General features: G+C 33.7%; 2 protein-coding genes across 2 annotated transcripts; one reads left to right on the plus strand and one right to left on the minus strand.

Annotated features, from left to right (window-relative positions):
* The first annotated feature begins 1,918 nt into the window (after positions 1-1,918).
* On the plus strand, positions 1,919-6,809 carry LOC139843388 (uncharacterized). Its single transcript, XM_071833458.1, has 9 exons — positions 1,919-2,097; positions 3,688-3,778; positions 3,955-4,015; positions 4,349-4,426; positions 4,687-4,760; positions 5,202-5,315; positions 5,432-5,539; positions 6,140-6,178; positions 6,620-6,809. Exons 1-9 carry the CDS (start codon positions 1,991-1,993, stop codon positions 6,701-6,703), a joined length of 756 nt encoding a protein of 251 aa, XP_071689559.1. The 5' UTR covers positions 1,919-1,990; the 3' UTR covers positions 6,704-6,809.
* Positions 6,810-9,062: 2,253 nt separating this feature from the next.
* LOC139840056 (small ribosomal subunit protein uS17-like) lies at positions 9,063-11,230 on the minus strand. Its single transcript, XM_071830281.1, has 6 exons — positions 11,146-11,230; positions 11,008-11,048; positions 10,782-10,882; positions 9,548-9,692; positions 9,368-9,457; positions 9,063-9,217 (listed from the first exon to the last, which is right to left on the minus strand). Exons 1-6 carry the CDS (start codon positions 11,155-11,157, stop codon positions 9,127-9,129), a joined length of 480 nt encoding a protein of 159 aa, XP_071686382.1. The 5' UTR covers positions 11,158-11,230; the 3' UTR covers positions 9,063-9,126.
* Between the last annotated feature and the right edge of the window lie 1,002 nt (positions 11,231-12,232).

Here is a 12,232-nt window from a genome sequence, read left to right on the forward strand (position 1 = left end):
TTGTAAACTTACTAATCAAAATTATTTATCTTGTGAGTTTACTTAATGTAATGTGTGTCCTAGTATTGTGTTAGGATCATCATTGCAGAGTGTATAAGTCTTGTAACTTCAATTAGTGGAAGCATAGGCTAGCTTAGTGATCTACTTCCTTAAAGGGACTTAGGAAGTTGATTAATCTTATTTGGAGATTAATACTTGTCCAAGGTGAAGACAAGTTGATCTAGGTTGGAGTTGATCTTTCAAAGGGATAGAAAGATTAGGTTTGTTGTCTACTAAAGAAGATTGAAGACTTGTAAATCGGATCTCCACCGGGTTTGAGAAAAGTGCTTAGTGAAGCAACAAATCCCGATTAGTGTAATCAGGGAGTGGATTAAGGTGGATTAGTTAACATCCACCCGAACCACTATAAATCCTTGTGTCTATGTTCTTTACATTACTTCATTTATCATTTGAACATATACACTACACACATCAAGTTTGAGTTGAGTTGGTTGATCAAAGTAAAATCAAATTTGGTGATCAATCGAAAAATTGGTAAAAACGTATTAAGTAACTATTCATCCCCCTCTAGTTACTTACAGATTTGATAAACGAGAGTATTGTGGTAAGATTGATTATGCTAGTTTCTTATGCTTTAACATGCGGGATTAATGTGTGGTTTGGGTAAAGGAGTGCAAGTAGGTAGATTATATATGTATGTGTATAATTATTGCATTCACTAAGCATTAGCTTACCCTCTTGTTGTTGATATTTTTATAGGTTCGCGTGATAGCGGCTCGGGTAAGCGTGGGGATTAGAGATATTGGCTAGGTTGCTTTAGAAGATCTCGCTTTTGGATTTGATTAGGATTGGGTAGCGTATCCCCAATCACCATGCTCGGTCTATGTTTTATATTAAACTAAAATGGGTCGAAACGGTCACTTTGAAGTAATTTGGGTCGATGTGGGCCCGGTGTTGTAAAACTCGATTTTATTGATGAAACCTCCTAATTATAATTATTATAGTGTGTTGTGAAAACCGTTTCGTTTAAAAGTGTCGGGAAGCGGGTTTTCCGCCCGCGTGAATTTGAAAAACTGATCAGAAACTTTTAATTCATTTGGACGACGTCCAAAAAGCTTGGACGCCGTCTTGGGCTTAACAGTTGGACGCCGTCCAGATACACTGTCTCACAATATTTTTTTTTTTTTTTTTTTTGCGTGTTTTTGGTATAACGAAGCTGGGTCGTTACAACATATAATACCTACGAATTTATTAAAAGTTGAATGGAAAATTGAATGTCGAATGGAACGTTGAAAAAAGGAATAGACATGAATTTCAAGTGGTCGAGGCATGTAATGAATAAAAGTCAATTACTCAATATATTATCCATTTAATGTATAGTATATATAAGTATATGTGTGTGTGCGTGTGTGCGCAAGCTTGTTTAAATTCGTGAGTTATAGTAATCATTTTAAGTGGACTTTACCCCGAAAAAGGTAAAAGGGATGGAAGTAAGACCCATCTAGGAGAATCTTACAGTGCGCGTATAGGACCTCTATCGCTCTAGACAGGACCAACGCTTCTGTATTCTACCAAAGAGTCGTTCTCTTTTCTCGAATAATAAAAATTGTGTGCTTAACGAGATCAACAAATGAAGCTCGAATTCTTGCTCGTTAATCTAATGAGTCCTACCATACGTTCAAATTTGGACTCGTGCTTTTTTAGACTTATCTCTAACTAAATTTTATAACGAGTCGAATTTGAATAACTAACAAGTAGCTAGACTCATTTATAACTCGTTGACATGGTTTTAAAGTGTTGGTTTTGTTTAGTAACAATAAACAAGTACATGGATCAATTGTACTAGTTTCATGATATAAAGGGGGCTTAAAGTGAACAATTTAACAGTTCTAAACTTGTATAACCCCGTGAACAAATTTCATTTGCGCGAATCGACCAAATTCGCCTGAAATCCAATAACAAAAAAGGGGCTTTGGAGCAAATTGGAACGATGGGAGAGGCCAACACGTCGTCATCATCATCAATCGATGAAGATTTGCTTCTCAAAAATTTCTACGCTGAAGTTAGCGAAGTTGAACGCGATAATGAAGTCGCTAGGTTTTATTATTTCGCTATTTCACCTTTTTTTTTTTCTATTTTTTTCCATGTCTGTTTGTTATTGTTTTGTTCCCCAAGTTAATTGCATTACTAACATTAAATTGTATTGATCCGCCTGTATGCTGTGGCTCACTATTTGTTAAGTATAATGATTGGTGAATTTTGTAAAATATGTTTAGAATTAATATTGAATAGTTATGTAGAACCCTAGGTTTAAGGCTGTAAAACCTATCTATACCTTCACCTGGATTTGGCTCTTTAATCGGAAGCTTCGTTTTATTCGATTTGTGCCTGTAAACGAATAAGGTTTTCCGAAGAGGGTGAATATTTATACTCATATATACACGACTTAACTGAGTTATCCTTTGACCGTTTCCGACCCTCTCCCTGGTCACACCAAGATATGGTGCAAGTGACATTTCGGTTGATATGTGCCTTAGTGATATACGCTATGCTCCAAGTGTCAATGGAGATCCGGTTGCAATCGAGATGAAGTTATCGTATGTTAAATAATTAAGACGTTGAATAAGATGATATGTTTGGTTAAAGAGTCAGTGGAGTTTCAACTAATGGTTTTATTGCATCCTAGATGAAGTTAACGTATGTTGACTAATTAAAACGTTGAATGAGATGCTTTGTTTGGTTGCTACTTCCTTACACTTTTAAGATCTATACTTTAACGATGATGCAACTTTTGTACCGGGAAAATGGATATGTTTTTGTATTAGATAACTACCCCGGAGCTTTCGAAAGTGTTTTTTTAATGATTCGGACAAGATTTGAACTTAAGTAAACGTCTTGAAGGATGTCTGGAGCGTTAATTTTCATATTTGCACTAATATAAGTTATTGAAACTTGTGAAGAGGAACTAGTAACAACTTATTAATCAACAGCGTAAGAATTTTTTTATTGGAACTGAGATAGAAAGAACTTTTCAAGTGTATAATTTGTATTACTTAACACTTAATATCAGGAATATTATGGCATATGGATATGCATAAGTGATTCGTTTATGTATAACACGACTATTTTTAAAATGTGTAAATGAGAATTTACTTTTATGAACAGTTTGGTTCCTAGATTACTTTTTTAGATGACTATTGTCATTTTATTGAGAAGATTACATGTTGATGGAAACTTCAAGAAAATGATTATGAATTAGTGGATATACGTAATTTTTTATAATAAGAATAATTAGGATTATGAGGAATGTCATATTGGAAAGCACTTAGGATACTTGCTCATGCTAATAGTTGGACTAGGACAATCTCTATCAACTAGCATTATTAGTTAAGACAGTGATGTAGCTCTCTTATATTGTATATCCAAATGTTTCAACTTCCAAATATTCCAGAAATTTATTAGTTTACTCCTGCATTATGATGATGATGATGATGATGATGATGATGATAGACGAATAGACACTTATGATTTGTTGATGTTTGTGAATTTGTTCTCATAATGACTCATTAGCAGCCACAATGGCATCATTCTTTGCTTATAATGTAACTCTTAGATTGTAAGGGTTGAACACTCTTATACAACCTGAGATGATCTAATACATATGTTTTGGAATTACATTTTTTACAGGATTCTTTCATGCTTCAAGCTAAATGCATTTGAGTATTTAAATCTACCATTTGATTCAACTCCAGAAGAAGTGAAAAAGCAATATCGTAAGGTGATATCTTCATTCTTATAGTGTGTATGTATTAGTACTTTTCTTTTCAATGTTTATATATATATATATATATATATATATATATATATATATATATATATATATATATATATATATATATATATATATATATATCACGCCTTACACCCCTTAACATATATAATGTTGATATGCAGCTATCATTGTTGGTCCATCCTGATAAATGCAAGCATCCCAAGGCAAAAGAAGCATTTGGCGGTACGTATAACGTGTATCTGAACATCTATGTGGCTTTTGCATTTTCTAGCTATATTTCCTCTTATAAAAATTGTTGGGTTGGTTACTATATCGTTGTTTGTTTGATTTTTCTTGAGGGATCATTATACTGTATGTGTAACAAAAGTTATTTCTGCTTACTGATTAGAGCATGGTTTTTCATTTCATAATTTTGCTAATTTAACACCTCGTGTAAAGAAACTACTTAGCGATATTCATAATTTATCATTTGTGCATTTTTGCCTTGCAGATGCATGTATTATTTCTTGTTAACATATTTTGTTGAATAATAATATCGAATTCTGTTTTATGCAGCACTTGCAAAAGCTCAACAACTGTTGCTCGATCCCCAAGAAAGAGAGTATCTTGTCAACCAAGTTAATGCAGCAAGAGGTTTGTACGAAAGCTGAATTTTATTCCTTATTACATTACAATTGCTAAACATTGGTATCAGGATAAGTGAAGTTGACAGATCGGTGACTTATTCACAGTGTTGACTTAACATAAAAATAGTGACTCAACTCACGGTTGCTTTTGGAATGTTAGATTGCAGTGATCAATTTGTGTCCTATAGCTATATTTGTACTCTATGATTCTTTATATTATCATATATGTTCATCCAGTATGACAATAGCCACTTGGGTTGTTTGCAGAAGAACTTCGAGCAAAGAGAAAAAAGCAACTGAAGAAAGACACTGCGTCTAAGCTGAAGTCACTAGTCGATGAGGTAATCAAATTATAACTCAGTTTCTCTTATCATTTTGATGCCTAAAGGTATTATTTTATTTCTGTATTTATAACTCAATGTCTTGAAAGCTATTCTGTTGATTCTTCTCCAAACTGGAACCACCAATTTGCAAATTTTATTAACCACGTAATTTAGTGAGTGGCACCAAATCTCTCTACAGATTGCTTTTTTTTTTTTTTTTTTTTAATATATATATATATAGAAAACTGTGAATTTTAATATTATTGAGCAGAACCTTTGTATGTTTTTTATATAAACTAAAAATCCTTAAAAGTTCTATGCTAATTAGGAGATCTTTTTTAATCCAAGTAGAAACTAAATTTGGATTGTTTTAGTAGGTGATTGCTTTTTGAATGTAAAACGAAATTTGTTGTTTTTTTAATATAGTTGGATGATGATGTTGTATGAGCTTTTTTGCAGGGAAAATATGAGCAAGAATTTGAAAAATCAGATGATTTCCAGAATCAGTTAAAACTGAAGGTTCGGGAAATACTAACTGACCAAGAGTGGCGAAGAAGGAAAATGCAGATGAGAGTATGTTTGAAGATAATATTTTTAATCGTTTATATTCTGTTCAGTTTCAGAAAATATTGCATTGGATTCCTTAATACGTCCCAATGTTAATGGACTTTTCCTTGAATTATTTGTAGATATCTGAGGAGGAAGGTAGATTGAAAAAGGATGAGGAAGAATCCAAAGAGATGTGGAAACGAAAACGTGAACATGAGGAGCAGTGGGAAGGAACGAGGGAAAATAGGGTACGTATTCTCTTTGTTTATGGTTCTTACTACCTATCACTTGCTTTTATTATTAATAATATTTAATATATAATTAAGTTAGGGCAACGAAACTGACCTGGATGCTTTAGTATAATTATATCTTACTAGCGTATCATATAGTTTAGGGTAACAATCATGATTCAACTACAACGCAGATTACTTTTTAATATTTGAAGTTAATTAAGTAACTCATTTGATAGTCAAATAGTGAGACAGTCCTGGGATAAAAGGGGTTAATATGGCTTTATGGAGTTATGTTTGGTTACAAAGTAAGTTCAATTGAAATACGTATGCTTTTTTGTGTTTGCTAAACGTGCACTTTTGGATGACCAACTAATAAACACAGCTGGTTAAAATAGCTGATGTGACCGATATCTTATTTCCCCAAATAATAAATGCCAGGACAAGACCTGCAACTGTTAATATATCTGGTCTATAGTTTTCACCATACCAAAAAGTGAAAAGCAACATGATTTGTGTAGTTAATCGGTCATTTGTGTAATTTAACATTCAACACACAGTTGCAAGTTTATTCTACTTTGCTGATTATTTGAGAGACTGATTTTCTCTTTTAATCAGGTTTCCAGCTGGAGGGACTTCATGAAAGGGGGAAAGAAGGTAACACACTCTTATTTGCCTTTTTTCGGTTCTTCCCCAGTTTCTTGAAAAATGGGCGGTTTGGGCGACGTTTTAAAATGTTTGGTTTCCTTGTATGTTTTGGGTCGGACCTCGAATACTTTTGTTCTATTGTCAAATAATTAATTATTGTGGCAAATATGATCAACACAATTTATACTAATTCAACAATGATCTAGTATGTTGAATAAAATTATATAGGAGGTTTAATGTATCAAAGATTACTTTGTTCAATTTTTGACCCGTTCCACCCATTTGAGCTGTTTTGTTAAAGCTAATTCTATGGAATTTACCTTTTGACCTTAAAAAGATGCATCACAGCCCGAAAAGACTAATCATAAGTATGTATAAATCGAAATGGCGATCTTAAAATCAAAAGTGGTGCGCGAGTGACTGATGCTGGATGCTTATAATGATGTGTAGGTGAAGAAAGGCGAACTTCGACCACCAAAGTTGAAGACTGAAGACCCCAACAAGACATATGTTCAAAGGCCGGTGAAGCGTTAGCCATGTTGACTAGTTCAGAATACAACTAAAGCTTGTAACTTAAAATTCATCTAGCGGTTCAATACACTTGTAGCCCCGTATAAGTGCACTGTATATTGCATTTTAGTTTTTGGTAGTTAAACTCTACCCACACTAAAGTTGTTCTATGTTGAGTTTATTGGAACTTTTAAAAGCTTTATACAAAGGACAGCATCCCCTGAATGAATCCCGACAATATGATTGGCGAGATTTTTTTCTTTGGGTAACTCTTCAAAAGAGGTGAGGGACCGTCGTGTGTTGTTGTAGGACCCTCCTGGCTAAGGTGTTTTGACGAAATGTATGTTGTATGCGTTTGACCTTAACATGTAACAGTCAGGGAGTCTTTCGGGCTGCGTACATCGGATTACTCACCCTCTCGGGTAGCCCTCCTGGATAGACTGAACAAGAAAAATCTTTTTACCCTTTTTTACTCTTTTACTTAACAGGTAACTGTGTTTGGAAGTGCATAAGACCATTTCCAACCGTGACTGTGACGTCACAGACGGTTTTGACACTTTTTGGCCAAAAAGTGCAATTCGACTGTGATTTGGCAATGTCTGACATTTTATAACCGCGTGTGTCAGTTTTTTGTGTTAAATATTGGGTAGAGTGATGTGTTAAAATCTGATTGGAAGTTGTGGATAAAATAAATAAATTAATACGGAGTAATATATAAAATAATTTAACTAAAACATGATTGGTCAAAAAGAAAACTGATCTCTTTTTTTTTAAGTCACCTACGTGACTAACGCCCCTGAAATGTCAAAACTTTTTTTTTTTTTTTTTTTTTTTTTTTTTTTTTTGAAAGGCAATGTTAGTGGTTAGCTCACGAAGTTAATTCACGAAAATCCCCCCCCCCCTGAGACTCGAACCCTGGTCTCCTCGAACCTCGAACACCTGAAATGTCAAAACTGACGCCCCATTAGAAGGGTCGGTTAGTGTCAGTTGGTGTCACATATGCTGCCACCTCATCTGACTAAAAAAAGTGAAGCCCCATTAGAAATGGTCTAATTGCATCTTATCTTATAATTTAGTATATGAGTTTTGTAGTTTATTCATTGTCGTGATTTAAAAGAAATTCTTCCTTTTTACCCGTTTGTTAATGTGATTTCCAGTTTTTTCACGGATATTAATTTGTTTTGTTGGTCAATAATATTAAGAATACGAGAGTATATAAGTAAATTCGAAAACATATTAAAAGTAGACAAATGTTTATTTTTACTTTCCTTTTAGACAAACAACTATTAGATTTTTTTATTACTATTATTATGTTATATGTTATTGTTGATTGAAAAAAAAAAAAAAAAAAAAAAATTGTAATAAATTAATGTTGAGGGAATTTGACCCAATGTTCCCCCAACACCTCCAACACGCTAAACCATTTAATCTAGCATCAACTTTCTTTTATTAATCGTATAACAAATATATATAAGGCCGCTATGTGGAACCTATTTGTGAGTGAGTTCGACTTCATTTGTGTCAAGAGCTTAGACCTCTTGCTAAAGTAAAATGAGTCTCGTTCCCGTCACATAGAAATATTCGTTAGATGTATTTCACGCGGGACACATAGAGAATATTCGGTAGATGTATTTCACGAGCATCCGACTCTTACAAGGTGAATATATATTGACAAATCTTACAAGGTTAATATATATTGAAAAAACACAGGGTTCAGATGTTCCCGCATGATTAGTCTCATTCCCGTTTGGCTCACATGCATCTCTCTTACAATGTAGATTTCTATAAGAAACTACCAATCTACAACATTTGCTAATCTCCTCATTAATTATTTAATTTGTATGCTTGGCCTTTGCTTTTTATATCCCCGCTTTACACTAAACAAACACTTTTATCACTTCTCTTTCACTTAAAGCACCGTGGTTGGCGAGAAGGAAAAAGGACTCAAGACCACAAAACGGGGTTAAAAAAACCGAAAGCCCTTCAAGTTCCAATTAACCTAACGAAACTAATATGAACATATACCATATTCATATAGACATCATCTTTGATGAGACTTACCTAAATGATTAATGCATAACACCCTCCACATAAATCGTGCAAATCATCTTTTACTAAAGGCGAGTTTATAAAAGGCTCAAGATCCTCGACAAGACTCGAGTATGGCTCAAGCTCATTTAGGATAAACTAGAGCTCGGCTTAATTACTCAACAAGCTTTCACGATAAAATGCTCAAACATGGCTCCAAAATGTTTCAGGACGACTTAAGTTCGGCTCAAAAAGCTCAATTTTATCTAAATAATCTTAAATAACTCTTAAAAGTGCAAGCATAATAATAAAAAAAACAACAACAGCATAATAAAGTCTGAAGGAAAATACTCTAGTTTTGTTCTCAAAAACTTTTACATCATCAAAGCAAAAGTAATGATGTTGAAGGCTTGCTTCGTTTATATCCCTGTAAATGCTTTTTTCCCACCGCCTGAAGATCCTGCTGGAATCACCTTCAAGACGTTGAACCTCACTGTCTTCGACAATGGTCTACAAAAGCAATATTTAAAAGATTGAAGTCTATATTTTGTGAACTATAGTTTGACTAACAGGTACTAACCTATTAAACAACTACATATGTTTGTAGGTCACACAAATTAATCACAAAATGAATTACAAAACTATTCAAGATGCACATACCTGCATTGACCAACGGTGACATGGTCACCTTCCTTCACACGGAAACACGGTGAGATGTGAGCAGGAATGTTTGAGTGCCTCTTCTCATACCTGTATAAAAATCGAGTATAACCAAATTTAGTAAGACTTGAGTGTGTTGAGCCCAAGGTTGTAACATTATCACCAAAACTGTGGCCTTACCTTTGATACTTCTTCACATAATGAAGATAATCCCTTCGAACAATAATAGTCCTCATCATCTTGGCACTATGGCATGTACCAGCAAGAATACGGCCCCTAATGGATACATCACCAGTGAAGGGACACTTTTTGTCAATGTAGGTTCCTAAAATCCACAAGACATTCAAATTTGGTGTAAATAATCAAGGGTAAAAGCTAACAAGTTAAAACAAAATCAGTCAACGAACAAGAAAAACATATAGAATTAACTTCTTTCTGATTCGAAGTAACAAATTGCCAATTTGACTAGTTGCTCTTGTGCAAGGCTGTAAAACTCGCGACTCGGGGAAAACTCGGCAGGAGGTTTTTGAGGAGTTCTCGGCGACTGGGGAGAACTCGGGGGAGAACTCTTAATTTTGTAATATATTTTATATATATAATATATTTAAGTTTATAATAATTATTTATTAACTTATAGAGCCCATAGATGTTAGTCTCATCCCATTTATTTATATTTTTGACTCCTTCCTTAACTCAAATTCCGACCACTAACTTCCAATTTCAGCCACCAAATTTCATTTTCCAGCCCCCAAGAATCTGAAAAAGGTGAGAAACAAAAAAAAAAAAAAATTTGCAGGTTTGACCGGCGTTGACCGAGGTTGTCCGATTATGTGGCCGATTTCTCGTTTTCTCCAATCTGCCTATTTCTCCCGAGTAATTGACCGAGTTTTGCAACTTGTGTGCTAGTTTTAATGACAAGTGAAAATATGCGAATGGTTACCGATTTATTTGGTCTGGTACAAACATTCAGTTTACACAACCAACAGGATTCTACTCATACAAAAACAATAAATAACCAAAACAAATAAACTAATATAAGCCTCAACTTAATGAGCAATTTTTTGTCATTGGCAAAAGCATGCGCCATACAAACAGAAGTTATGATACTCACAAGTGTTCATACAAAACCTAAATTGACAACATAAATAGCATATAGATATTCAGTAAAATTTCAAAAAGATCAAGTAAAAGAGCTGTTTCCACAGTAGTTTGGTCATAGCAAAGCGTAAAAGCCAAAACCAACAACACTTGTTAATGTGTATCTGATAAATCACATTTAAGTATTTAAGTATTTAACAATAACAATAACAATCCTAGAACCACAAATAACCTCAGTAGCTTCAACAATTCAGTATTATAACATATACAAACAATGAATATACATTGTAGCTATAAAAAGTGGTTATAAGCATACCATCAATGGCTTCTCTGGGAGTCTTAAATCCGAGACCAATATTCTTCCAGTATCTGTTTCCACCCTTTCCAGGTCTCTTTCCTTTACCACTTTTCTTCGAGCTAATATTATATATTATAAAATCATAAATCAATCATTTATTTCTCAATTAACTATAATTAGTCAATAATTAAAGAAAGCTTCAGCACAATTACACGAACTGAATAAGCTAGGGTTTATAACTAACCAGAGAAACACTTTAGGTTGCTTCAAAAACGCCTTTTCGGTCTGCGATCAAATGCAGAATACGTATATATATATAAGAAAACAAAAGATATAATAGCTTAAAACTGTAACAGAAGGTAGAATACGTGGAATTACATACCTGTTCAGCCATATTTTGTGAATGATTAGAAGCTTTGCAGCAACGGCGGTAGGAGGTATAGAAATGCGCAGAAATAAACCCTAGGTGACTGGCCCTCTGTTTAATATGTATGTTCAGTTGCTTAATGGGCTTTTTAAATTGGGCTCTACTCCAACTTAGTGAGTATACGTACACGGGAAAATGTTCAATATATATACTGGTATATATATATATATTTATTTATTTTTTTATTTTTTTATTTTTTTATAAACTTTTATAAGAATAAGATAAGAAAATATATTTTTGTAAGGATTAGACATTGGAATGGAACGGAACGTCACCCAAGTTTATCAAATTGTGTTTGTTGTTAATCCATATTTGAAACCGTTTTTAACGTTTATACATTGAAAGGTCCCCCAAGTTTAACGAGTTTGAACTCAACTTTGTGCGAGTTAAAGTGTATGAGTCCAAGAGTTCCAATGGTGATTGAGAAATAAACTTCACGACCAGTGTACATAGCTCAAACACCATTTTGTTCGAACTCATGTTGTTATCTATGTGTCTAGAACTCGCACGAACTCCATTATTTTACTCAATTGGATAACTAGAACTCGAGTTCGAACTTGCTCAATGAAACGACCCAACCCAATCCATAGGGACGAATACAATAACATATGATTACATCGCGAGGCATTTGACCTCTATATGATACGTTTTATAAACATTGCATTCTTTTGAAAAGATATACCATAAATGAATATTTAAAATTCAATGTTTTCAACATCTGATGATTTCTACATATAGACAATCACCGTAAATAATAGTTTACAAGAATACTTCCGTTGACAATGCAGTCAAAATAAATACACAGTGATGATTTTGTGAATGCAATGCTTCCTCGAATAAAACATGTATGACTCCATGCACATGGTTTCTCTAACATATATTCAAACAGCGGAAGACTTCTAGGAACCTGAGAATAAACATGCTTTAAACGTCAACATAAAGTTGGTGAGATATAGGTTTAATGCTAGCAGCGTTATAAATATAGACCACAAGATTTCATATACATAAACGTTTTAATAAAAATATTCTAAGTGGTTGAGCA

The sequence above is a fragment of the Rutidosis leptorrhynchoides genome, chromosome 4 (genome assembly GCF_046630445.1).
Source record: "Rutidosis leptorrhynchoides isolate AG116_Rl617_1_P2 chromosome 4, CSIRO_AGI_Rlap_v1, whole genome shotgun sequence".
NCBI classification, from domain to species: domain Eukaryota; kingdom Viridiplantae; phylum Streptophyta; class Magnoliopsida; order Asterales; family Asteraceae; genus Rutidosis; species Rutidosis leptorrhynchoides.

Excerpts from the sequence above, each read along its gene's own strand:
- LOC139843388 (XM_071833458.1), top strand. The coding sequence starts at position 1,991 with ATGGGAGAGGCCAACACGTCGTCATCATCATCAATCGATGAAGATTTG. Across the intron at positions 5,316-5,431 it reads GAAGGAAAATGCAGATGAGA|ATATCTGAGGAGGAAGGTAG; the intron begins GTATGTTTGAAG and ends AATTATTTGTAG. Across the intron at positions 5,540-6,139 it reads AAGGAACGAGGGAAAATAGG|GTTTCCAGCTGGAGGGACTT; the intron begins GTACGTATTCTC and ends TCTTTTAATCAG.
- LOC139840056 (XM_071830281.1), bottom strand. Across the intron at positions 10,883-11,007 it reads CAACCTAAAGTGTTTCTCTG|CTCGAAGAAAAGTGGTAAAG; the intron begins GTTAGTTATAAA and ends ATATAATATTAG. Across the intron at positions 9,693-10,781 it reads TCCCAGAGAAGCCATTGATG|GAACCTACATTGACAAAAAG; the intron begins GTATGCTTATAA and ends TGTGGATTTTAG.